General features: G+C 45.1%; 3 protein-coding genes and 1 long non-coding RNA gene across 5 annotated transcripts; 1 reads left to right on the top strand and 3 right to left on the bottom strand.

Annotated features, from left to right (window-relative positions):
* Positions 1–210: 210 nt before the first annotated feature.
* Positions 211–6865, bottom strand: zc3hc1 (zinc finger, C3HC-type containing 1). Its single transcript, XM_060038665.1, has 10 exons — positions 6668–6865; positions 6003–6101; positions 5651–5802; positions 5473–5556; positions 5164–5291; positions 4657–4796; positions 4286–4565; positions 1827–2015; positions 1380–1592; positions 211–1127 (listed from the first exon to the last, which is right to left on the bottom strand). Exons 1-10 carry the CDS (start codon positions 6799–6801, stop codon positions 1056–1058), a joined length of 1491 nt encoding a protein of 496 aa, XP_059894648.1. The 5' UTR covers positions 6802–6865; the 3' UTR covers positions 211–1055.
* Positions 2547–4279, bottom strand: LOC132447730 (uncharacterized). Its single transcript, XR_009523185.1, has 2 exons — positions 2785–4279; positions 2547–2727 (listed from the first exon to the last, which is right to left on the bottom strand). It is a non-coding gene; the product is annotated as an uncharacterized LOC132447730 (long non-coding RNA).
* Positions 6866–7718: 853 nt separating the features above from the next.
* klhdc10 (kelch domain containing 10) lies at positions 7719–15422 on the top strand. Its single transcript, XM_060038666.1, has 9 exons — positions 7719–8003; positions 9455–9676; positions 10060–10214; positions 10564–10712; positions 10958–11042; positions 12186–12252; positions 12642–12689; positions 13014–13153; positions 13622–15422. Exons 1-9 carry the CDS (start codon positions 7913–7915, stop codon positions 13829–13831), a joined length of 1167 nt encoding a protein of 388 aa, XP_059894649.1. The 5' UTR covers positions 7719–7912; the 3' UTR covers positions 13832–15422.
* Positions 15423–15557: 135 nt separating this feature from the next.
* Positions 15558–25828, bottom strand: LOC132447725 (uncharacterized). Of its 2 annotated transcripts, none has more exons than XM_060038664.1 (20): positions 25471–25828; positions 23587–23778; positions 22970–23106; positions 22470–22584; positions 21930–22046; positions 21763–21824; positions 21326–21517; positions 20477–20662; positions 20211–20310; positions 19564–19705; positions 19098–19281; positions 18793–18892; positions 18299–18417; positions 18048–18085; positions 17537–17760; positions 17282–17412; positions 16831–16925; positions 16305–16383; positions 16105–16213; positions 15558–15840 (listed from the first exon to the last, which is right to left on the bottom strand). In XM_060038664.1, the coding sequence occupies exons 1-20, from the start codon at positions 25544–25546 to the stop codon at positions 15767–15769; spliced, it is 2472 nt and encodes an 823-aa protein (XP_059894647.1). In that variant the 5' UTR covers positions 25547–25828; the 3' UTR covers positions 15558–15766. The 2 variants fall into 2 exon arrangements, with proteins under 2 accessions (XP_059894647.1, XP_059894646.1); XM_060038663.1 differs by having other exon boundaries at positions 17282–17415; positions 25471–25826.
* Positions 25829–27134: the final 1306 nt, after the last annotated feature.

The raw sequence follows: 27134 nt of genomic DNA, 5'->3' as shown, positions 1-27134 counted from the left end.
GATTAGCACATTGGGATGATCCAGTTTGAATGACATTAAGCAAGAGTTGTCCTTTTTTTTATACTAGTAAAATACTAGTATTGTAAAGAAGGACTAAGTTCAGTGCAGTGAAACATTTCATACAGATTACATATTTTGCTCTCACTTTGTTTTATAAAAGGTGTCCATTTGGAAATTGGAGATATTGCAGCAGAAAGGTAAAGAGACAGATTTCAAAATTGTACGAATGCATTTTATTAAAACCCTTGAAAATCTGGTGAAAGTACATGCATAGTTAAACAAAAAAAAGAAGAAAAAAGACTGCATTCGCAATGAGAGGAAATTACATAAGGACCCAATAGCATTACACACAATGAAAGTAAAACCTTCAAGTATGTTTAGGTTATTCTGGCACATAATTTGTTCAACCTGGCTAAAACATTTATGCAAGAATTAAAAAAAGGATCACTAGTCTTATCATTAGCTGTAAAGTTAACAGGCTACGGACAACAAAGAAACCCACACAGCTTTTGCTAAATGTATGTTCACGATAACCCTTAAGAGCTCAAGAGGTATATCGAAGGTAAACATATTTTTTAAATCCAGTGTGAAGCCAAAGGATAACTTGGTCACAAGTATGGATGCTTTTTTTTTTTTCAGCATTTCATAGAAATCCAGAATGGGATACATCTCGTGATGGATGTACCAGAGCAGGAGTCATTGCGAGGTAAAGGATAGATTCCATGACATGAAAACTGGAGCCCGTTCCAAGTATTATCAGATGCGCTCTCGTATTATCGTGCAACATAGTCTTTTCACATCCCTCTTGTCATCCATGCACTACAATAAGACACTTCACTAAGTTCACAGAAAACATAATCCTTTCGACAAAACCCTCCGACGGAGTCTGCTCCAGCCAACCCTTGACTAGGTCTTCCCCCCCCCCACCCCCCTTCAGTTGGCCTCATTACACTTAATTGAGTGAGGGAGCACTCCCCTCAGTCTCTACAAACTCTGTACCTCAAAGTGGAAAAAGGGCAAAAGAGTGTTGGAACATGTATAAAGGTGACATGGCGTTACTGAGATGGTGTGGATACTTGCCACTGACGGAATATAGCGAACACCCTTTTAGACTTGTCTTGAGGACACTGGAACACAAAGACGTGACAAATGGTTAGATCTCAAGAAACACAAAAAGATACAGCCCTTTATGCCAACGTATCATATCCAACAAAATCTGAATTTGGGAGGAGATAGAATGTTGTTCATTTACACGTGTCCCCTTTCCACTCCTATGTCAATACCAAAAACAGAGTATTATGGCATGCTTTATGGATAGAGAGCATTCTAGTTCGAAGCATATTGTCACATCATTTCGAATTACAAAGTCCTACACTTGCCTGTGCGGGACTGCCCTTTGAGGGGTTGGAGTTCTTCTTCATTGGTAGGAGGAGGTCCAGCGCGGCCTTCCAGCCCTGCTGATGTAGCACAGAGTCTTCCTGTAGCAGCGGGATGGCTCCTCGATTAGTGTCCTCCTTCACCACGTTGACCCAGGGGCACCAGTCTCTGTGTTGGGCCAGTGGGTCAAATACATTCTTCTGTAGAGGCCCATCCTGAAAAGAGCATTCAGACAAACGGTTGAAAGCATATTCCTCCGTGCAAAGAGGAAGAAGAAAATCCTAATTTTAACAGAGCCTCAGCTCTGAAGCCGATGTCCACACACCCATATAGGCCATAAAACACAATACAAATTAAAATCGACAGCACCTTCAACACATAGAGGCTTGTCATTCTGCCATGGTTCCATTGTTGAACGTGAACACAACATTTATGGCACTGCCACTTACAGGGCCACCGGCTGAGGAGAGCCGGACGCGTTTTGGAGTGTTCACAGGACTGGCGGCGCCTTCAGATCCCCGCCCACGACCGGACGCATGCCTCTTGCCCTTGGGTAAGGGACTCTGTGGCTCCTCGTTGGGGCCTGGGGAGTCCTTGCTGCGGGATCGCAGCAGCGTGGCGGACAGGGGGCTCTCGACCTGTCGTACAATCCACCAGAAACACCAGATGGTCGTCAAAACGATTCACCTGGGAGTAGGGTTGAGCACTGCAACTCGGTTCCAGTAGGGAACCGGTTCCGACGTAAACGGCTGTAACGACATCGAATGAGAACGCACATTTCGGTGCCTGACGTTTTTTAACGCCCCCTGCCCCGCCCCCATGGTGTTGCAGTGTCAACTTGCGTTAGTGCTAGGCGGTATACCGGTTTACACCGAATAACGGTGTGTATTTTCGTTAGGGTAGGATTTTTCTAAATACCGCCATACCGGTGTATTTGATTACATAACGTTCGGAACGCAGCGCTGCGCGACTCTTTCGGACGGTACGGGACCCTTTTCAATGTTGCGCTAAACACGCATGGTACGACTGCGATATTCTTTATTCGCTGGGTTCACGTGACGTCACTGTAGCTTTGCGCCGCGATCTTGACGACCGATCCCAACCACTGACCCACTGATTTCACTGGTAACTCAGCATCAACAACAACACCTACGACCACAATCAAACAATGAGGATGCGCTCTTTTATTCTCTTTAGTGCAGGTAATGAAAGGTTCTGAAAGATGGCATATCCATGTAGCTTACTAATGAATAAAATGCATACAAAAAACGTTGACATATGACCCACTATGTTCTGCTCCATATACCCAATGTTGACATCGTCCCAGCCAAAGAGTATTGTTATTAATACCTCATTCATTGTCCAAAATAATCCATAATAATTCAAATCGGGTTTTGTTGTGGGTACAAAGTGAATCGTGAAGAACACTCGTCCCAAGCGTCCCCGGCGAAATTATCGTCTATGATTTGATGACTGATTTCAACGATCAATGATAGTAACCCACCACAAACTTGTTCATTGTTCACAAGAAGTCACAAATATATAGTACTTAACGTTGCCATTATCAGATAAAGATTATTGGTGGCCAAGTGCCTCACTTTAGCGTCCTTCACCCATCCAGCCACAGCATATTGGCAGGCATCAGTGCTCTTGAACGCTTTCAAGATATCTCCACTGTATGGGGAGGGGTTGTGGACTAAATAAATATATACGTCATGAAGATTGATTTGAGGCAAGCGTGAGGCCGATACTAATGGACTAGAAAAAACTAGGGGTAACAAATAAGGATTGGAGCCTAAAATCGATTATTTTTTTCCAGATATCTCTCTCTCCAACATTCCGATGAGCAGTGTGGGCGGCCATACTTGGCGAGATCGGTCGTGCAAATGGCGGCGTTCCAGAAAACGTGACGTAGATTAACCGTATGACTAGGTCCATGACTGCGAGGCGTGGTATTTCAGGCCAACTGGCAAAAGAGTGTGGCACGGCTTTCAAACATATAAACCATAAAGCCTATGGACCCCTCGAGACTCGGGACGGACTTCTCAACGCGCTGCGGCATCACTTATTTGATGTTGTTTTGATTGAAGATCGGCAGGTTGTAGTGGGTGCATGCGTGCGTGAATGAATGAATGAACGTGCGTGCATGCTGCGAGCGAATGTAATTTCAAAGTAACAAACAAACTTAAAGCCGATGCATGCATCCAAAACTATCTGTTCAAAACCAAATAAACAAATCACAAACAGTGTCGATTATTCGCTTCAAATACTTTGGCGCGGTACCAAGCGGTTGAAAACAATGTTGGCGTCCCCTGTGTTTGCCTTGCTTACCTGCGTTATATTACCTAATTTGACTTTGGCAGTAATGTTGCGCCATGCACGCAAGTGTAAACACGAACAGTATAGCTACGTGCCTGCCTGCTTTCAGCGAGTAATTATTTGTAATTATTTGTATTTTTTAAAAAGATATTTATCAGTCACAGCACTCACAGCAGCCTTTCCTCTTTGGGTAAGTCAGGTAATTGAATGCCAACCGTAAATCTTGCATATCAAGTAGGCTAGCAAACACCGTTGCCATTCAACTCAGTGTCCGCTGACTTTCTGCTTAATGTGAAACTCATAATATGCAAGTGTGTGCGGTTTCGCTTTTTTAAGTACCGGTTCGAGAACCGTTTTAGCACCGAAGCCGTTTGAAAAGTACCGCGTAGGCACCGGTATCGGATAAACCCAAACGATACCCAACTCTATTTGCGAGTGTGTGGGGAGAATACGCGCATACAAAACAAAAGGACACTCACACACATGAATCCCATGAATGGGAGTTCCTCGTAAACTCCTCTCTCCTGTTTAGCGTGTACCACAGAAACTTCGCCCTAAAGCATAGAAACATCCAACAGTCGTCCGTTACCTGATCTGAGCGCGAGGTGTCCTGGCTCCTTAGCCCCATGCGCCTTGGCGTGCTGGCGGGGGAGGAGGTGACAGACTGGTCCCCCTGGCCCTCCTGAGCTACTGCCGCACCCAACAGTTGGCCCGGTGCATGGGTAGGGGTAGGGGTAGGGGTTGGGCTGCTGTAAAACGCCTCGTCCTCGGTCACTGTTCCCTCCATCTGGTGAAAGTTCCACAAGCCCACTTTGCGCATGCAGAAGGAGCAGGTGAGGATGGGCAGACTCATGGCTTTCAGAGCTGGGCTGTGGGGGGGTTAAGAGATGGGTGGTTGGAATCTAACCAGGAATCTGAATCTAAAAGAGAAAAGGGTCACGACTGCCAAAATGTACTCACCTGGCGGCCCAGCCACAGAGAGAAACAATACAGGCAGCCACCTGGATCGCCAGGGCGTCGGCCGATTGAGCCAGACCCCGCTTCTTTTGCTCTCCCTCAATAAGCTGCAGTAGAATGCTGATCACATCCTCGGTCAGAGACTGCAAGAAAACATACCACATTTAAAACATGGCCAACACAGGTAGTTAAAGGGGATTAATCACGCTCGAATACAAACAGGGTAGTGCTTCAAATCTGTGTTGTGATCAAATGTTGCCGTCTGGACTTTTGTTAAAAAGACTGACAAAAAGGTTTGATCTTTGAAGCACTCGTCAGTGAATTGCTTTCTTAACGGATCTTTTTCACAGCGTAGGATAGAAATAGGCGTCGCTCATAACACTAATTATTGGTCAGCAATATGCGTGCATCTCTATGAAAATTGTATTTTTTTTCTTCCAATATTTACAAAGATATCCTTTCTTTTTATCAACACAAGCTTAGTAGACATGGTGAGCAAGCCTTGCTCACCATTGATTTTAGGTGCTCTGGTTTCATGGCCGGCAGCTGCTGCTCCAGGAGACAGGCACTCTGGAAGCGGGCCAAGAAGGAACTAAGCAACGCTGTAGGCTCCGACGCCGGGACCAGCCAGAACCGCTCTGAAACAAAAGGAAACCTAAACATGCAGCGGGCCAACCACCTTCAAAAAACACACAGCAAATTTAAAACTACACAGCTCAACCTGATCAACAAAAAGAAAATCAATAACTTTTTGTTTTAATTAATTACAACATAAATCGCTAGTCTCCTGAGCAATACTCTTTTAGGTCTGGCTCCTACCAGGGCTTGGGAAGTCGGGCCAAGGGCAGAACTTTTCATGCTGTGACTGCAACTGTCTGGAGATTTCTGCAATGCGGGATTCATCTTAGATCAGAAAAAAATGATTAGACAGTGCATCTCAAACACTAAGCTCTAAGTAGGCTATATTAGTCATGTTTAGCCATAGTGTTTTACTCACATTTTTCCAAATCCAAAGTCGGTGATAGAGATGCACATAGAAAGGCCTGGCAGCTGGAGCATTTAAGCATATCACAGCCTACGTTGATCCAGCCATATTGCGCACACTTTAGAGGGGAGAGGACCCGTGGTTTACCTGCCCATCGCAAACAGTACACAAGCTAAGGAAACCTTTTATTTTGTTTGGACAACACATGAGAAACATTATGATGATGATTCGGCTGAGTGAATCATATTAAATGGTAATGCTGAGAAACCCCTCAATTAACCAAACATTTGGCCATGAGAGGTCCTCCTTGTACATTTCTTATTCTCTGAAAATCAGCAAAGGAACATGCTAAATAAAGGATATGGAGAAGGACTCCACTCGGGAGAGAAAGGCAGCCTCGTTGGTTGCCACACAAGTTGCCGGAGTTGTGCTAGGTTCCACAAATGTCAAGCTCCCTTGTATGCTGAAATTAATATAAACACAGCAAACATCTCAGATCTACATTCAATCCTTTATACATTCTTTACAGCATTCCTCAATGCGTGTTTGATTAGCTAGTGTTTTTTAAAGTTGTAGATGTTTTTTTAATCAATGAAAGGATCTGACTCTACACATGCGTAGTGATTTTTAACTCAGAGCATTTTTTAATACATTCCTCCAAACGCATTATTGATCTGTTTTAGTCATCATCCGATCTGCAACGTCGATCAAAGAAAAACACATTATATAATAATAAAACAGGAGTACATGTGCATTCATTTGAATCAAGTTTATAATTGTTGTTCTCTGCATGTCCCCTGAACTGACAGCATAACGAACACAGCTCGTCCTAAACGAATACCATGTTGCTAACGTTGATTAACAACCATGCAGACCACACTGGAACAGGGGCATACAGCCTCCATGGATCTCTGAAAATTCCATCTTCACTTGCACTGATGCGGGCTGCTTGCTTAGCAGTAGGCAGGCTAACTAGCTAACACCAACTTATGCGTCCTATTCTTTCAGAGATCGCATTCGATTTGATACCTATTGATAGATGTCTGGTCCGTGGAAGAAACGCCTCCACTGAGAAGCTCTCGCACTTTCTCCGGAGAAGTAAATGAAGACATTCCTTGGTTTGAGTTTCCAAGTCGAACACCACGACTGCTGATGGTCGCCATGATTCGTGCTAACTTCTAACTCTTCCCCGGGAAAAGTGAGCTGTGAACTGTTGTCTCGGGTTCCCCCTTCGACTCAACGTGTCCAGCAGACGGGAACACGATGTCCCAACCTCATTAATACATTCAGAAAGTCTGTGTCAAAAACACGCGAAAATATTTTAAATAGACCGACTGAACAACAAAAATGTATTTGTTAGATACGAATTTGCTTGACACCTTGTTTATGAATGGAATACTTTAGTTGAATATTCAAATAACGTTATGAAACAAAAAAATTAAGCCAAGTCCAGCCATAATATTGTTAATAGCTGGTTTGTGTTATGTTTTGACTTTCTGGTCTTACTTATAACTCGTGTGTTACACAAATAACTTATAGAAACCCTTGATCGGTTATTTCGACGTAGTTTGCTCAGTTATGGTCTACTTTCCTGGGCTCATTGCTACGTAAGCGTCATGCATTCACTTGAGAAAATCTTCCCCAGAACTTTGGTGGTCATTCAGACAGAAAGCCCGTTCCGATCTGCTTGACATGTGGCGTTTTTCCAGGATCTTATATGGCATGCTTCACGGATATATAAGATTATGCATATGATTTTGAGTTGTCTCGTTTGTTAAGAAAACTGAACAGAATATTTTACTGAGATAATAAACTCGTTATTTAGAAAAAAATAACGGCTGCATTTAATTCCATAATTTTTTTTATTTCAGACAATTATGTCGTTAATTATAGAAAAACAAGAGCGGATTTATTTTCCCAAGATCATATAGGATGGATGTATGATGTATGATGCAGCCAGGTTGTGCTGCATGATGTTGAAGAATGAATTGTTGTGGATTGATTCACCATGTGACTCAGACTCACTGTGCGCGCGCTGACACACCCCCTTACACACACATACGCTCATGCGCAAAAGGACACACAGGCCCAGTGTCTGACGAGGTATAGAAACTAGTAACACGGCCTCTGATTGGACGATTCTGACGGCAGGGTGAAACCCTCCATGGCCTGACGACCGGGGATGTATATTGACTGATAATGTTTTACCAGCACTTTAAAGAGTTTTGACTGCATTTTAGACTTTTCCCTGGACTGGATTGTAACGGGGAGACCATGTCGGACGCTGAAGGAGCTCGAAGTCCGGAGCAGCTGAATAAATTCGAGAAAGTGTCCGGGAGGCCGCCGCTGTGTCTGTCGCTAGCAGGTCTGTACCGACACTAGCACGACGTGCTAGCGGCTAATGTTACCACAGCAGCTCCAGCAAACAAATGACATGTTATTAACATAATTCTGAGATATATGCGCTCTCCGATTCACATATGGGTCACGCTCAACACTATGACTGTTTAAAATGTCTTGTTTTACCACTTGGGTTCACAAATGACTTGAATCAACATACCCTTGCGATATTGACACTCCGATCCTGTTATGATCTTTACTATGAGTCTGGCTAGTGAAGATAAAATAGGAAATGTCAGACATATTTATGATCCATTTAAATTGCGATGCTCCTCTCAGCTCGTCCATTGATCACTGGATGAAGCAAAAAATGACCACCGTTAATGATTCGGACCTTTCGGTCTCTGGATCAACTCATTCACGGTGGTCATTTTTTTGCTTCATCCAGCTTCTCCGTCATTTTTTAATAACTTATTATTGAAATCGAAAGTATGCAGTCGTGTTGTTAATAGTTCATGGCTGTTTACCCGTCAAAGATTGAGAGGAGTATTAAGCTGTGTGACATTTGGTAGACAAATTTGCAGTTTAAAGTTGGGAATCCACATCGTCCTTAATTATTAACTGAGGTCATACCAGCATCGTTCAGTGTAAATAAGGACTACTTATCAAAAGTGGCTATTTCTTTTTCAGGAACACCTTTTAGTTAATGATTCTAACAGGTCAGTGCTGTAATAGTATCTAACCTAGCGTAGCGAAAACAACTTAGAAGTTCTCTTATCCAGTCCAAGTTTAATACTGCAACGTGAGTGGAAGTATAAGGAAACTCCACAGTGACTTGCTGACTTCTGACTCTTTCAAACTATACAGGGTCCACAGTGTACTGTGAACCCTGGTATGTCCAAGAACCATTGCTGGTTATTAAGACAAGACATTTTAAGTGGGCCATGATACCCTGCAAGTGGTTTCTTGTGTCTAATCCGGATGCCTTCAACAGTCATGTAAACTATGAACAGGTCAGGCCTACCCAGGTACCTCTAGGCAACGACTACAAGGGGAGCATAACTCCTTCATACTTAATAATCCATGTTCATTCTAACACCCCTTGCCCACTGCATCCATCTGTTGACGGATCTCATTGACTTTGCATGGGGCGATCCCGAAATGCATTGTGGGTCCGTCCGTTCCGTCGGCTACGTCTCTTGCGTCCAGAAGTTGAGAACATTTTTACTTTTCCGGCTGTAACGGATCCGTCAGCCAATCAGATCATGGCTCCGTCGGCAAATACCACTCCCCTATCTGTCAGACACGCCTTCCGTCGTCCGTTGACGGACGGATGCAGTGGGCAAGCTGCGTAATCCCATGATCATACCCCAAAACACCTCTGTCGTCCCCTTATTTCCTGCCAACGTAGTGCGTACCATCTCTCTATTTACTCGGTTGTCCCCTCTCCTACTGACCTTCCATATTGCCCTCCAGGGCAGCGCACGCCGCCCGCCCGGAGCGGCCACCGCTGCGTGGCGGACAACACCAACCTGTACGTGTTCGGCGGCTACAACCCGGACTACGAGGAGTCGGGCGGCCCGGAGAACGAGGACTACCCGCTGTTCCGGGAGCTGTGGCGGTACCACTTCGCCACGGGGTCCTGGCAGCAGATCCGCACGGAGGGCTACATGCCCACCGAGCTGGCCTCCATGTCCGGTGAGTCGCCCGGCTGCGAGGCCGTTGGAGGGCGCAGCAGCAGCCCTGTGACGCGTTGTGTTATGTGTTCATGTTTTTGCCGGTGGATGTGGACTGGGAGGAGTCCTTACATCAGAGCTGCCCTGACACTGATGAGTCGCCAGCAGCAGTGCCTCTGCTCTCTGTCATATGTGCTCCACAGGGAGGGACGTGAACCGTTCCTCTGACCATTGAAAATCCTTTATGGAATATAAATGCCCGATAAGGCTTTTCTCAACAATTCTTCTATTTTCATCTGTACTTTGAATTGACCTCCTCTGGATACAGTTAAGTGCTTTGGATCAATGCCATATATTTCTAAAGGAGGGTAGTAATATATGTTTTTTGTTATCATGTCACCTCAGCTGTTTTGCACGGTAACAACCTGCTGGTTTTCGGAGGCACGGGCATCCCGTTCGGGGAAAACAACGGGAACGACGTGCACGTCTGCAACGTCAAGTATAAGCGCTGGTCTCTGCTGAACTGCCGGGGGAAGAAGCCAAACAGAATCTACGGACAGGTATGGTACCTGTTTGGAACTGGCTCTGTGGACACTGTGTATGCTGACATGCTTTCGTGACATCGTGTTGTGACAAAGCGGTTTCCTATACAAAAAACAGAAGTTGCACCAGTGACATGAAAACAAATCCAAGGCTTTGCACGAATACGGAAACCCATTTCCTAACACGCATACAGAGAGGTATTCCCCAATGTGACCAAACAGCCAAGCGTGGCAGTAGCCTCTCAACCAGTCTTACTCAAATTAAAAAGGCTTCAGTTTGTTTTGCCAGGGCACTTTCGATTTCATTTCATTAGGAGTGACATTTAATTTGGGTTAGGCATGATAATAATCTGTGTTCTCCCTGCAGGCGATGGCCATTATAAACGGCCACCTGTACGTGTTCGGGGGGACTACGGGCTACATTTATAGCACAGACTTGCACAGGCTGGACCTGACCACCAGGGAGTGGACCCATCTGAAGCCCAATAACCCCCCCCACGACCTGCCCGAGGAGCGGTAGGTTGGTTCTCCGTTCTACCGAATCCCAGATAACGGTGCATTTATATTGAATGAAGAATAACAAGTCGCTGGTGAGTGGCGAAGAGAGAGAGCGAGGGGCGGGGGGGCAATGAACATTGAGTATCATTCCACTATTTTGGCCTGTTCAACAGAGGGAAAGAATGGGCGAGGAAGAGAAACGGCAGGCAAATGTGGATTTTGTGATAGACTTTAAAACATTTTTTTGCATGTTTGTGTCTCAGGTACAGGCATGAGATAGCACACGACGGACATAGGATATACATCCTGGGCGGCGGGACATCCTGGACCTCGTATCCTCTGGACAAGGTGCGTTGAACTCTGAGCTGGACGTAAAGCTTTGCACAGTGAAAGCCCAGCCATAATGTCGTTGAAAATGGCGGGGGGGGTTTGCCATCAAAATCAAACAGCCGTATTCGGTTTCTTTAACCGCAGGGTACTGCCTAATCGAATGGGTCAAACACTGCCAAAACCTTGCTGCCTATTGGCCAACAACACCACATGCATGATTGCTTGTTACCGGTATTACCGGTGTTGAGGTCAACGATTACCGAGTTTTTTTTCAGTTGCTGCACGGACGCTTCAGTTGCTGCACGGAATAATATAATTATAATCGAGTAAATAAAAATGTGTAAAATAGGCCACAGTTCTGCTCTGTGCGGAAGATCATAGCCACTCACCGAGCATTCTAATCATGACAGTTTGCGGCTGAGAGATCTGAGGCGCGCTGCCATGCGTTCACACCAAAAGACCCGCACGTCTTTACCTGTTGTGGAAGAGGGAGAGACGTCGGAGAACCCGACGCAGTCTATTCATAATGTTGTAATGAACACGGAAGAGGCAGTGAATGAAGTATTGATTAGACAGCGATTTATTAGATGCGTAATAAACCGTTGGAACACACGAGACCGGTAACCATAGCGACGCCGGTAAACAAACCCGCGAAGCCAAATCCCTACGAGAGCTTCCCGCGCTACGGCCACCCGGAGGCGCACAGAGCTTTTGGCCGTGATATTATGTATAGAACGTTATAAGACGCTGTTACCGAGAATTGGCGCGCTGCCAGACGCTGTCACTGAGTGTGAGAGGAGTGTTGACGGAGAAGTTGACCTAGTTTCAAAGTTGATACCGTTTATACTCGGTAACACCGGTGTTGACACGAGTGTATTACTCTGTGTGAAAATGTCCACGTGTTTTGTGAAGGAGATGTAAAAATGTGCTTCAGGAGTATTTGCGAAGGGAAAAGTGGTATAATGGGGTTGTATGGCTGTTTACATTGGTTTGTTAGCTGTACACAAACTCATTGACTTAATCTCCCCTCGCAAAACCTTTATTTATGGTGGTGTTTAAGGGTTTATTGTGCCACTTTGCTGTGTATTATGCCGTCACACGGGGGGATTAGGACGACACCATGGCTTTATTTTGAAGTACCTGTTCCCTTCTACTTCTCAGGTACATGCGTACAATCTGGAGACAAACTCGTGGGAGGAGATCTCAACGAAACCCCACGACAAAATAGGTCTGCGTCATGTGAAACCTCCACGCTAAAGCCTGGTCCTGCTCCTATACTGGGGATTTTACACCGTACACTGCTCAACCCCAGGCTGAAGTTAGCCCACGACGTTCTTAACATATGTTAACATAGATTTCTGCTGGCCTTGGACGAAGCATTCACACTTATGTTCTAAAGCCCCAGGCTACAAACATCTAAATAATCAGGCAAACATTGTTTGGTATGCTGTGATTGGCCTAGAGACTGAGGCAGGGCCGGCGAGCCCAAGTCTCAATTTGTTCCTCATCCACTTAAAAATAACATTATGCAAACACTTTCTTGGCCCTACGATAACCGTAGTGTGAAAGCCCCCATGTGTCCTAATCCAACTGACCTCGTCTGTGGTCCTCCAACAGGCTACCCTGCCCCCAGGAGGTGTCACAGCTGCGTGCAGATCCGAAACGGTGAGAACCATTTTTATTCATTCAACCCTAATTATCGTTGCCTTGTTTCCTTTCTCGGGAATGATCGCCCTTACCCACTAATATTTTGGAAAGAAGGTGTGTGTGTGTGTGTGTGTGTGTGTGTGTGTGTGTGTGTGTGTGTGTGTGTGTGTGTGTGTGTGTGTGTGTGTGTGTGTGTGTGTGTGTGTGTGTGTGTGTGTGTGTGTGTGTGTGTGTGTCCCTGCGGTCTGAACAGGATGCGGTATATTTGCCCCATGTAAATACAGGGGTTGTCTGTACAAATACAGCTTAATCCCTGAGCTTCGCGGTGCTCTTTTTTCGCAGATGTGTACATCTGTGGCGGATACAACGGGGAGGTGATTCTCTCCGACCTCTGGAAGATTAACCTGCAGTCGTTTCAGTGGAGCAAGCTGCCGGCCATGATGCCAGAGCCGGCATACTTTCACTGCGCTGCCGTCACCCCGGTCCGTACTACACAATCGTAAACAGTTGGCGTGTTCATATCTGGAAATGAGAAATTAACTCAGAGGTTCTGGTCTTAATCGTATTTTGGTATTTGTCTGGCGATTCGACTCAGACTAGCGGGAAGGATGGGCCACAGCCAGAAGATTTAGTTATGTTTAAGGTCAAAGGGGAACAATAGAGGACCAAGTCGGCCACTGAAATAATGAATTAATGTTAACTCGCCCTCAAGTCTCGACAATGTGATCCATTTGACATTCGCTACCACAAGTTACCAGATCCCTACAAGCTACTCGTTTGGTGTATTCCTGTGCACATTGCAGTCCAAAAAAAATCTGTCAAGCAGTAATCCTCAAATTATTGTATACAAATCGATGTTCCCCATATGTATGATGCCTCCCTCAGTACAGAAACCTTCCACTGTGCCGTCGGTTGACGTTCTACTTCTCTCCCTCTCTCCCCCTGGCCAGGCGGGCTGCATGTACATCCACGGCGGGGTGGTGAACATCCACGAGAACAAGCGCACGGGCTCCCTGTTCAAGATCTGGCTGGCCGTGCCCAGCCTGCTGGAGCTGTGCTGGGAGCGGCTGCTCAAGGCCTTCCCGGTGCTGGCCACGCTGCCCACCATCGAGCTGCTCAACCTGGGCCTCACACAGGAGCTCATCGAACGCTTGAAATGAACCATCCCTACCCCCCCCACCCCCCACCCCACAACAGGACATTCGGAGCGGGAAAGGGAAGGGTTCGAAGGAAGGGAGGGATGGATGGATGTAAGAGACACTGGCAGATCACAGGAATCGTTTCATGGAAGTCTTATCGTGAGGCTGGAGGGGGGTCTCTCCTTTCCCCCTGCCTAGCGTAGCCGCCCCGCCTTGAAAACCAAAAAAAACCCAGTGGCTCGGGATGCCTTTTCGATATATATTTTTTTTTTAGTTTTGCACTTAACCGATTGGGGGACGGCAAATAACAGGGAATGTTTTATGGAATAATTCAGCTATACACACAGCCCCCCCACACACACACACATAGAAATATTCAATATTCCTTGAGATTCCTTTGCATCAACATGGAATGACACCATATTACGTCCCGTGCACACTACCTACAAAGTGACGCGGTGCAGCGCAGTCCATCTCTCTCATCTGTATTTTTAACCAGCCCCTCATTTAACTTTTTACTTTAAATTATTAAGGAAACCGTTTCAAATGGACAGCTGCATGATGTATTTATTTAAAGAGAAAAAAATAAGGATTTTGTTGTGTACGTGATCTACCTTTCAACTATTGTTTCCTTTCCTGCACTTTTGTTTTGCATACATGTTGCCATGGATTCTTCTGTTTAAACAGGGGGCCCTACTATGAATGTGCATTGTTAGTCTTAATAAGGGCGTCAATTCAAAAGTTTGAGGTTAATAGGACTTTATACAGCGTAGGCCTAACCTACTTGTTCTGTTAAAGGTGTGCCAGAGAGACTCACTTGTTCTGACCAGTCCAGCATTTCTGGGTTACTTTTTTTCACTTAACCATACATCACTGTGAATTTGGTGCTCTTAAAAAAAATGCTTTTATTCAAATAAACTTTAATTCTGATAAATGTTCATTCAGCTCTGCTTTGCAAAAAAAAAAAAACTTTTCTAAAAGATGATTTTAAAATAATTCCCTTTCATTTATTTAACGCAGTGCCTTTCCTACATCTTTTTACCTTGACAACTCATCTGTTGAAGCATGTTTAAAGTGGAGAGGAGTCTTCATAAATCCCAAACGGCATTTAACCATACTTCCATCACAAGTAATAATTGAACAGCAAACTGCAAAAGATAATTGTAGGCCTGGTCTTGTGGACGTCAGGTCCGGTAGACCATATCTCATCTCCAAAACCAGTGTTTCAGGATCAACAGGCTTATGCAGAGTGCCATCAGAGTACAAACACAAAAGCGATTCACGAGAAACGTATGCCAAAAATAGAACCACGTACGAGCAGCGTGGTTTTATTAACTAGACGAGGTTTAAGCTGCATCTCCGGTTGGGCCGGTATGCTGCGTCACAGCTCCCAGCAATGCATGGTTTTGCCTTCATGGTTTATTTTATTTTATCCTTTTCTGGCAACTGGCGACTAGCTGCATGGTGTACCCTTCTGTATGTTTCAGACAAAACCTCCCCAGGATTTTTATTTTGGGACTTCATTTTAAAGGGTGCCCAAAAGATGTTGGTGTGTGTGTATATATAAATGTTGTGCTTTGAATCAATAAAGATGTACCGTCAGTAACTTGAATCGCGAGTCATTTCGTTTTTCCCAGTAGTCACTTTCAGACATTTAAGGAATAGTTCAGAAACCAGTACACTAATCAACCTATTCAGAGTGATACAAATAAGATTAATATAATGTACATGTTAGATGCCAACTTAGGAAATGAATGCATTTATTACAATATCACCACTTGATATTTCACATTTTGATTTACTCATTTTACCGTACTTTTAACTTTTTAAAAGTTCAGATTTACAGACGCCAGGCATAACAACACAAGATATTTTGGAAGAAAGAAGTCTTAAAATCCAACAACAAAAACAAATACTTACAGAACAGTACACAGTCTAATTCATAAACAAAGCAGATCAACAAGAACGAGGTGAAGGAGCGAAGAAGTAGAGGGCCAGTAGGATGAAGTACACCATCAGAAGAGCCGTACCTGGAGGCCAACGCAGTACAGGAAAGGGGCACAATTAGACAAACTGTTTTAGTCACCTCATCGCCATCTTGTTCTTAAACACTAGCTGACTTGGGGGAACTTAATGCAGACTGAACATTTAATTAGTCATCTCACAGCCTTTAAATGTCATTTCTTTGGCGTGTGTCCTAGTGAGCATGTCAGTTGATTGCTGGCCACCATGGTAACTACCTTCCCTCATCTGCAAAAAATATATACCAAGTCACGATGTAATGCAAAACATACCCTGGAAGTAATCACTTTTTCCGTCCATAAAAATATAGTTGACCAGAATGACACTGAAGATGCTGGCCCAGAGATGGATGTCACTGAACACCAGCACAAAGCCCACGTCCTAGGTGGGGGGGAGACACGCAGTACAGGTCAGCGAACCAAGGGAACGAACAACGGGGCAGAGGTTGCCGCTGGAAGAGGTGAAGACCTACGTAGAAGGAGTTGAAGAGGATGAGCAGCGGGATCTGAATCATGCAGACCTGCACCGCGATGCAGCTGCCCACTTCGAGGCTGGGGAGAAAAAGTAAACACACACGTTTGTAGTGGAGCACCAGAGACATCATCTGATGCATTCAATTCATTGTCCACACACAGCGACAGCAAAACGCACAAAACTAGAAACTGACGTACTCTATGCCCATTCATAATAAGTAAAGGCAGTGTTCTTTTGTAATAGTTTGGTAAACTGAACAGGAAGGTGAAAGCGGGTGATATTATGCCACAAGGTATGATTGTGATGAGCCATAACAAGCCATTTAAGAAGCTGTATAATGGATAGCCTAGCCATCATACATCTAGGCGGACACTCCCCACTTGTGATGTCACTAAAACACAGGGAAAGGCAGATTTTCAAACGGCTTGTAATGGGTAATCACAGTCACACTTGGTGGCATAATTCCACCCCTTTAAATAGTTGAAGGTGGTCCCGTGAGCAGACAGCTCATGGGGGAGGTGTACCTGAGGCTGATGTTGTTCTGCAGGGCAAACTGGATGCCGTTGACGATCTCTGGGAGCTCAGGCACCATGGCCAGCACCGTGACCCCGATGAAGTACTGCAAGGGGAGAGGAGACGGGCTCACATCACCACCCAACATGGGGTCATAAAGGAAGCTCGGTTCAACGGCCACTTTGGACGTTTGGCTTCCTTGAACCTGTCCTGGATTCCCCCAGGCTGATCAATTAAAAAGGTTAATTTAGTCTAACTGGATAGATTAATTTGTGTGTGCAGGTAAACAGACTAGTATTCATTAGCTTGTACCTTGACATGTCAAGGTACAAGCTAATGAATAGTAGTCTGTTTACATGCACACACAAAATAATCAATCCAACTGATATTCTTCCTTATTACAGTACCCGACCGGCCAACCAGAGGGCTGCAACCCAGTTTGGGCGTGTGGCAACAACGTACCTGGGATATGTTGTAGGACAATATAGGATGGATGTTCTGTGTGGTGAGGTCAGCGCAGGCAGCCATGAGTAGCGTGGCGATGATCAGAACCACTAAGGCCCTCCATCTCGACCAGTGGAGTACATGGTGGCCTACTGGAGAACGAACACACACACACACACACACACACACACACACACACACACACACACACAAGATCAAAACGATAACAAACAAAAGATTTCCATTCATTTAAAAACACAGACACACATTTACCTTTCGTGCCGAAGCTGGTGGTGATGAAGTCGGCGTTGATGCAGGTGGTGACCTCCGGCCCCTCCCCTCCATGGGGGTATTGACCCTGGGCCCCGGGGCCCCGCTGCCCGCCGGGCCCCTCGCTGACGTGGATGTCGTAGATGTGTTTGTGGGTCTTCAGAGTGAAGATGAGGCCGATGAGGTATGCGACGGGCAGCAGCACAGCGATGGTGTACACCAGAGGCCTTGCGGGAAACAAGACATTTAAAGAGTATTAGCATTAGGGCTGACTCACAGAAAATAAGTAATCATATCCAAATAGTCGATGATTGATCAAGAACAAATGACATATATTTGCTGCTTAATGCTTCAGAAATTCATACATCGTTATAAATATGAATACTTTTCTGCTCGTCAGATAAAGAAAAGCTTATTTTAGCCTTTACTTTGGACAAAATCTTTAGGTTAATCAACTTTTGATAAGGTTTCGCCAAATGATGCCTGGACAAAATGATTCGGCAGAAATACTCACTCTGTGTGGGTAAGGATCCATTGCTGGTTCGACTGGCTCTGGTAATAAACAAAGAGCAAAATGCATAAATGATCACTCTGAAGTTGATCTATTCGCTTCACATATCAAAGCCTCCTTACATCCAACAAAAGCAATCCAATATAGCAAGAACTTTGGCCTCATTCAACTAGCGGGCCATCTTGGTTCTGCACACTAGCTGGCCGCGGCTTTTGGTTTTATGGAAAAGAACAGCAAAACCAAAGGGAGCGTACAAAGTCATAGTAGCAGTCCTTGCAGATGAAGGGCGCGCTGCCGTTGCCCGGGACATTGGTGCAGCCTTCACACACCAGACTCCCGAAGGCCTTGGTGAAGAGGGTGGGGGCGAACACACCTACAAGGGCACCGACACAGGACCTGAAGGGGGGAGGCTCGGATCCCACTTGGGTTTCGTGTTACTCTACAAGAGTGTCGGGTTACTGTGTAATAAGCAATGTCACTCTATACAACAGCATACACTTCACAGTATGGAACAGCATCCAACTACACAGTGGGGATAAGGGATAAGGTGAACAATAGGGACTGAGGGAGCAAGTTCAGCACTTGGGTTGAGATTTTACATGCCGTGTCTATTACACGTTTAACTCCACTGTTACGAGTACACAGCAATGTAAAGTGTTACCAAAACAAGTTATTGAATAAAATCGGTCTTGAATGAGAATCGATGCTCCCTCCTCCTGCCAAGGACCTGCTGTGCGTGTGTACGTACCTCCTACTGATATGAACAACAGTGCAGAGCTCACCCCGGCCGAGCGACTGTTGAACCGCTGCTCCCTGTGCTTGATGCCCCCGATCACCATACAGATACCCTGTGTGGAGGGGACACACACACACACACACACACACACACAGTTTACAATCTTCCCCCGGTTTGTGGAGGGAGTCTTTCAAATCACACGGCCGCACCCTGAGGATACATATCACACCACGCACCACGTCCGTTTCACACAGGGAAGAATGTGCCCGTCGAACGGGGGGGGGGGGGGGGGGGGGACCACAGGACGGTCGACTCACGGGTATGAAGAGAATACACCCCAGCAGGGTCCCGGTGAGGGCAGACTTCACCAGCTCCTCGAAGCACTTGGTCCGGGCGTGGTACCCCTGGAGCAGGGCCGTGATGTAGAAGGTGATCTCCGTGATGGAGCCGAACGTGGCGTTCACCACCGCGCCCACCGCAAAGTTGCTCTGGGCAGATATGCTGTGGAGCCACACACACACACACACACACACACACACACACACACACACACACACACACACACACACACACACACACACACACACACACACACACACACCAATGAAAAAATAAAACTAAATGACGTTATAGTTGTATCATCTTTTATCATCAAATATAAATGTCAACACTTTCTGCATTTGTCCCAATTTAAAAAAAATTCACTAGTTGTTCCATCAATGATCCCGTATGCATATCTTGTGGTCATCCTCCATGCCGTCGGGCCGAGCTGTGGGCCGTTACCTGGCGATGCCCATGCCGATGTAGTAGGAGAGCGGTATGATGGAGACGATGGAGGTGAGGAACTTGGCCCCCATGCTGGTGTAGCGGTGGCTGCGGTCCACGTAGCCCAGGACCAGCGTGGACAGCACCAGCGGGAGGATGTCTGCAGGGGCGACCACTTAAGGACCGCTGCGCCGAGGTAGTTAACAGACTGGAACCAGGCGGATCACCATGTACTCCTTAAAACAGCCGGGACCCTCCCTGATTGGACCTTTTGTTCATTCACCCACCTGTCGTCAAGCTATAACGAGGCTTTGTGCCCGAATCTGATTGATTGTTGTTGATTGTCCGAACCAAATCAGGGAAAAGATCCTCTGATGGGTCAGAAATGAGCTGGGAGCGGTCTAAAATGAATCATCTCCTATAAATGCAAACACATGAGAAAGGAGATAGATAGATATTCTCTTAGAGCATTTCACTCACTAAAAGCTGACAGATGGCAACAGCATTTCTAACAAAGTACACCGTAATTAAAGCACTTGAATCTTAACCAAAGCATTTCCTAATTAGGCATTTCATTAAGACCATAGAGAAGCAGGCCTGGACACCTCACGAAAATGATGCAAAGAAGCATACAGTAGCTTTGGTCCTGCCGCACAAAAGGATACTGAGAGCAAAGATGTTGATGCCCTGGAAAGTATATTTATAATAATACCAGTTCACGGCTTGATAGCAACACAGGACCACCTTGGTATCAGAAATATAGGTCTGTGAAAAAAAAAAAAATTCTTGCAATCAAATTCTCAACCAGCTAAATTCTATATAATCAACCCTGGAATTGTCAATTATTCTTTTTGGTAAATCAGGCCCACCGTCCCCCCAACCCAGGAAGCGGGGGAACAAACATGGCCACCAGGTGCACTGAGCCCCGTACCTTTTCTCGCGTCTGGATCTGGACGTTCTCCGGCGGCAGCAGCAGGACCGTGGTGAGGGTGCGGGCGTTCATCTTGGCCACGGGGATGGTGAACACCAGCAGCCAGGAGACGCAGCAGGCCAGGGAGTGGACCACAGCTAGGGGTGGGAAGGCCACGACCAGCCACACGTAGGTGCTGAAGCGACACTGTGGATTTAAGTGAGAGTGAGTGTGAGAGAGAAATCCATCACCATCCGTTTCACCCGATCTGCTCAACAACACAGTCAGCCGAAATCTTGCGAGCCTCGACTTCTGAGGCTCACATTTACAAAGTTCTTTAAATAGCATTTTACATTGTGGCAACCCGGCCTGGGCCAATTAAGGATATTGAGAGCACCTGAGGAACAAGTGGAGAAGCAGGGCTTAAATAGCCCGCTTCTCCACTCATTCGGGGCTCTCCCAGCCTTGGAGCTCCAGCACGGAGAGACCGGTCCTCGTGGGTGACGGGATTCCACCCACGAAGGAGGGGACCGTTGATTCCTCAAGGTTTACGTTATTTGTGTTTTAGAGAGACTTTTATGTTCTGTAATTAAACATGCCCTTTTTTGGCTTTTCCGAACTAAATGGTGTCCTGTTTGGGAGGAGTTGGTTGGCTCAACGTGGCGGGTTGCCACAACATATTGGTAATTTACAAAAATCTATGAAAAACGTCTTCAAAATTAACCATTTTCATTTTGTCAATAGTAGTGTTCATTTACAATTAACATGAATTATTCATTCAGAGTGTGAAAAGGGCCAATTGATCGCCGATATCGTTTCGAATTTAACCTAAAATCTTGTACAACTGCACACAACCCCCCCCTCCCTCACCCAAAGCCGGGGTGGGGGCCGGTCCTCCGGGGGGCTTGGGACAGGGATGACCACGGCCAGAGGGGACGACACACACAGGGGGGCGTCCTCCTCCGCGACCCGGTCGGGGTCCCCGCCCTCCTCGTCCCCTTCCTCAGGGATAGCCTCACAGTGGGGAACCTTTGGCCGGCCCTGCGTCCCGCCGTCACCGACCTGCAAGCATAGGGACGTGTTCCAATTGTTCCCTATATGATGAACACTAGAGTACACCTTTAAGGGTACAGGAATAAGGGGGAATTCTTTCTAATTAGGCGCCACGGATCCACCCATGTCGTCTATTGGCATAAACAAGCCCACATGTGTTGCATGTCCCTCTGGGACTCGTTAGCAGTAGAAACCTGCTTTTGCCGACCCTCTTTATTAGATGAACCCGAGGACAATGAAAAAGGTTACTCTACCTTCTCTATTGACTTTCCAAACGGCCACATGAAGAAGCAGGTCAGCTTCCAACATAATCTCCCTGAAAAGTAAATAATTTGTCAACGTCTCCAACCGTCTCCAAGAGAGGTTCTACCAGACACATGAATCAGACATGTTATTGACACACAGACGTAGAATCACAGACCGTAGGGGGCGCCACATATAGTGAGATACATGATGGGACACAACAAGAAGTAGCTCAACGAGATCCACCAGCCAAACATGACGACGTAGAACACGTTTCCACAGGTGACTGCATAGCCTGAAATAAAGGAAAACAGTGATGAACAGAATAGACTAGGGGGAATGGAACACTTTAAATAAAATAAAACCTTTATTTAAACCTGCACTGTAAACGTCTTTCCTTTAGCGACCTCTAGTGGCTTTCTAGTGTCCATTCACAAATCAACCCCTGGATGGATGGAGTCATGAATGGAGACGTTTTATTCTTGAGAAACGTTCCAGTTCTGCTTTTGTATAGAGTATAAAAAAACTGCAGTAGAAAGGTTATGGGTTATTAGTAGAGCGCATGTTCATAACAATAACTGGAACTCATGCAGTATCGATCAATGCGTTTTGTGTGGTACGATGGACGATTTAAGTGTGTGCGCGCCTTAGTTGATCAAATAGAGGGGGAGCGGGTGTTTGGATGGGTGCGAAAAGATAGGAAAAAGACATGCGAGACCTCTGCCGGCGTTTGGCTTGACGACGTTGAGCTCGGAGTACAGCTCCCGGACCTCAACGGAACGGTCCTCCAGGGGCCTCTCCGTCACATGGCTCTTCCACTTCCTGAAGCCAAACTGCACGCACGCACGCACGCACGCACGCACGCACGCACACGCACACACACACACACACACACACACACACACACACACAGTGAGAAAGAGGCAAAGGAAGTAGTGTCATCACCTCACATTAGACCTAGGTTTTACATTTCAATAGAAAATGTTTCGTGACCCCAAGGACTTTTGGGCCCACGAAACCATTGGGGCGTAGATCAAGACAGTATTTTTATACACATGTGAGTTTGAAATAAGGATTAACATCACTGAACAATTCATAATAATACTTTTACATGTTGCACATTCAAAGTCATGCTGGGTGGGAGAAAACCGCTCCCTCGTGCCACTATAAGACATTTCATGGGGCAGGGGCGGGGGGTGTTTGGAGACGATGCTTCACCATGTAGTTGTTGGCCACTCTGTTGGCCTCCAGCTCGTTCTCAGCCCGGATGGTGGCCTTGGCGGTGTCGGCGTTGCGCCAGTAGTCATCACTGCACTGCGTGGAGGTGGAGCAGGCCGGCGTGCCAAACTGGCCCCCTGTGAGGGTCACACCGCGGACAGCGTTTGGGTTAGAGCCACGTCAGCGGGTGCTGTAGGCGAGTCTTCATGGCTATCATTTGAGAGGGTCGTTTGTAAGGAATGTCATTGCCATCCGTCACTAGTTATCACAAATGCTATGTGAGAATATTTGTTCTAGTTGACCGCATGCCTGCATCTCTGTATGAGACCATTTAGATGTTAGACCATACCCGGCTTATTACTGACCAATCTACCCTGATTGGTTTGCGGAAACCATTTCACCTGTCAATCACTGTTCACTAGCAATCCCATTTTCTATGGAAAATACAATTGCACAATTTTTATTATAAAAATGTATTGGACAAACACATTTCTCTCTTCTGCATGCTGTGAGCCTCCATCTTTCCCTGCTGGGACCCACTTTAGGGTCCCGACCCACAGATTGAGAACAACTGGTCCAGAGGCTGGGGTTACAGCTACTGAGAGAGTGCTTCTCACCTCTGTGGACGGCCAGGTAACATTTGGGCGTAAAGAGTCCAAGGAACTGAGAAGGATCCTGAGAGGACGTTTCGCCAAGCTCTGGGACGTGGGGGCCGACTGATGGTATTTCGCTTGGAGATGGTTGCCGTGGCAGCCAGGGATGCTGAGGATGCAGCTGCTGCTGCTGCTGCTCAGGGTTGTCACGGCAGTCTGAATAGTCGGGGGCATAATGGATGGGTGATGTCAGACTTGGCTGTTGTGGGAGATATTGACAATACCCTTAGCAGGAACATAATCATTTTCAAGGGCAAGGAATTGTTTGATAACAACCTTGGCATGGAGTTCATGGGAGGAATCACAGCACAAGACGATAAACAATTTGCTGAAGCTTTATAAGCAGGTGTTCTGCAGACCAGCTCTGCTTTTGTATTACTTTAAGTTACTATTATATTTAGGCCATTTAGCAGACGCCATTATCCAAAACGAATTACAATAAGTACATTTGACAGAAGAAAGAGAAATAACAATAAATCGCTGTCGGTACAGTAAAGGTGTTCAAAAACAAAAGATAGCTAAGATAAGACGCTACACAATGCCAGGTTCTATCTTTAAGTGGCAGGACATACAACACACAGTAAGTGCATACAAAGTTCTAAACATAGGTCTTAAGGTTTATTCTGCGGTTTCCTGATCTCTTTCCTTGTAAGAATTGATGCTGTAATTTCCACAAAAATGTAAGAATGATAACAGTGGCTTTTTAAGGAAAATATAAAATCAAGTAATGTTGACATCAACTACTGCTATCCATGTTTCACACACACAACGTCAGGATTCTATCAAGATTTGTGACCGGCAATAATGATAATTAGTTCCTGGAGAATAACTAATGCGACTTAAAAACTTTATTTCAAGTTCAAAATATGCAATAACGTTAAAACAACTCCAAACAGAAGTCGATTTTTTTTATAAAAACGTATTGTTATTAAAAGATGTCCATTCTGTTTCTTTGTATTGACATTACTCTCTAGATGATTCTATAATTCTGAAAATGACAATAAACTTGAAATCTCATCAGAAACGAATGAATAGACCAGGATCAGTGTTCAGAGGTGCGTTTCTCGATTTATTATGAAGTAATTTGACGCCAGGCCGGTCTGTGACGAACCAAAAACTCCTGACAGTCATGCACGATGCTACGTTTTTCATCACGGAGTCTACTACAAATCCCATAACCAATTTAATTATGCATGGGTCAAAAAATGACATTGGAATTTTACAAAACTCGTTCAGTGCTGGGCTAAAAAATAAATAATAGCAGGCAATTTTATTGAGATTTAAGACATCAGGTGCCTATTAGTATAAGGCACCTCAAGTTTAAACAGCGATGATGAACTCTAAACAAGCATCGAGATTTAAAGGGAGATCCTTCAAGTAGGCCTATGCAACTCAAAATGCACGTCATAAAGAGAGCACTCAATTAAAACCACACACAAGGTCAGTGTAGAAAACGCCCAAATCACAAAAAAACGAATGTTCATACATGGGTGTCAAAGTATCGTATTAGGAAACACACCTTGTTTGAAGGACCGATTAGAAACATCGCTAACACGATCATAATGGCATGGGCTGGTGTGACGTAGAGACGCAGGTGATACAATCAATCAATACAATAATCATTTGAGGCCAAATTTTAAAAAAAACAATACCAAATTATAAAGTTAAAAGTTCGTATTATAATTTTATTAAAAAGAAAAAATCGAACTATAAACGTACACTTCCAAAAAGTCCATAGGACTCCATGTTTGAAGTTGAACGCACAAGTAGGCCTACGCGTGTTAAACTTTATGCCACAGGTAAATGCAACAACTATATACGCTGACAGTACCGACTGTTGGCCCTTACCTGGGCTGTTGGCTGCAGACCTCCTCCTTAGAGTTTCTACATCATTTGGCAGCAGTAGCGCAGTGTTTTGGGACATGTTTTTGGTCGGAGGTTGTGGTTGTGTTTGCTGTAGTCCCTCTCTTTCCCACCATGTCGGTCCGTCGTACAGAGCGCGTGCTGTTCTACTGGAGCTGCACGGTTCACCAAAACGATAGGGTTCATGAATGGATGCGTTTTAATCGATTCCTCTAATGAGCTCTTCATGATCAATTGCTTAGTGTTAGTTTATTGAATAAAATATTTTATCTTCATCTGTAGACCGTCTTTCAAAAAGAAAAAGTAATAAGTAAGTTAGTCAATTATGGATTTCTGTTGTTTCTTATCGTGCTCTACCCCCAAAAGTAAAGGGCGAACTAATACCGAGTTCAATCTTTAATTTTGTTATTGTTTTTATTTCCTACAATTTATAGCAGGCAAATACAAAGGCCATGTCACCACCACAAAATCATATAAGCCCGTTACCAACGACATGGTTTTAAGGTTTAGTCATAGTTATTGTGAATTGAGAATGATGTTTTTTCTTCATTTTAATTTATTTAATTTTTATACTTAAGCATATGTCAAAGGTCTGTTTAAGGTCCAGGGTGTACAATACTTTGGCATTATAAAAAACAATATCACATAGAATCTCATGATTTTTATATCTGCATAGGGAGCGGGTCCTCTTTGTTATACTAAAACAAGTTGTACCTACTGCACAATAATAAAACCATCTTCCACCATGTGGCAGTCAAACCCTTCCCAGTCCACTTGTAAATCTCCAGCCCAGCGTTGTTGCCAGTTTATCAGTAGGCTGTAGACCATGGGATGGAGCCTAAGAGAGACCTGGAATCCCTCTTCAGTATCTCCAGTAGCACCCAGTGGGTGATCAATATACACACCTGTCAGTCATAATGAACCAACCATTGGATATTAACAATCAAGAAGTTAGAGAACTTGAGTGTCAAATTAACTAAAGGTACTGCACAAGGTTACCCTAATGGAGGCGTCATCTTAAGCCAGAATTGAAGTTGTCTTATGCTAGTCGTCATGAAATGTTTACGTCCGTTCTTTTATTGCAAATCAAAATAGGTGCATAATGAACAATGTGATTCTGCAACTGAAATATCCCAACACACACGCAAACGGCTAGATTCATTGGAAGAATCATAAATAGAAGTCAATTGTATCATCGTATTTGTTGAATTATCACATATGCCCTCAGGAAGAGGATAAAGGCAGTCCACATTTGTATTTAAGTAAATAAACAAATGATTCTTCAAAAGCCTGAGGTACGTTTGGCCAGTAAACAAATCATGTCTGAAGTCTATAACACAAGGCATTCACAGACAGTGGCTAAACTAATACTTCAAGTTTCACTTGCTGACACTTGTTTTCTGTGTTAATCAGCCAATAGCGTCCAGTGTCCAATAGTGTGTCCTATTGGAGGATACTCCACACCATTTGTCCAATGTTGTGCTTGTAGAGTAGTGATTGGAGCAGGGCAATCCCTCAGCCTCCAGGTGGGCAAATATGAAGCATGGTAAAGGACATTGTGGACACATTTGTGGACACATTTGTGGACACATTCGATGACACGTGGATGGTAATATTAATCCATCAGAAAAACAATCACAACTGACTTT

This window comes from Gadus macrocephalus, chromosome 19 (genome assembly GCF_031168955.1).
Source record: "Gadus macrocephalus chromosome 19, ASM3116895v1".
Lineage (NCBI taxonomy): Eukaryota > Metazoa > Chordata > Actinopteri > Gadiformes > Gadidae > Gadus > Gadus macrocephalus.
This window is presented reverse-complemented; position numbering and strand designations above follow the sequence as displayed.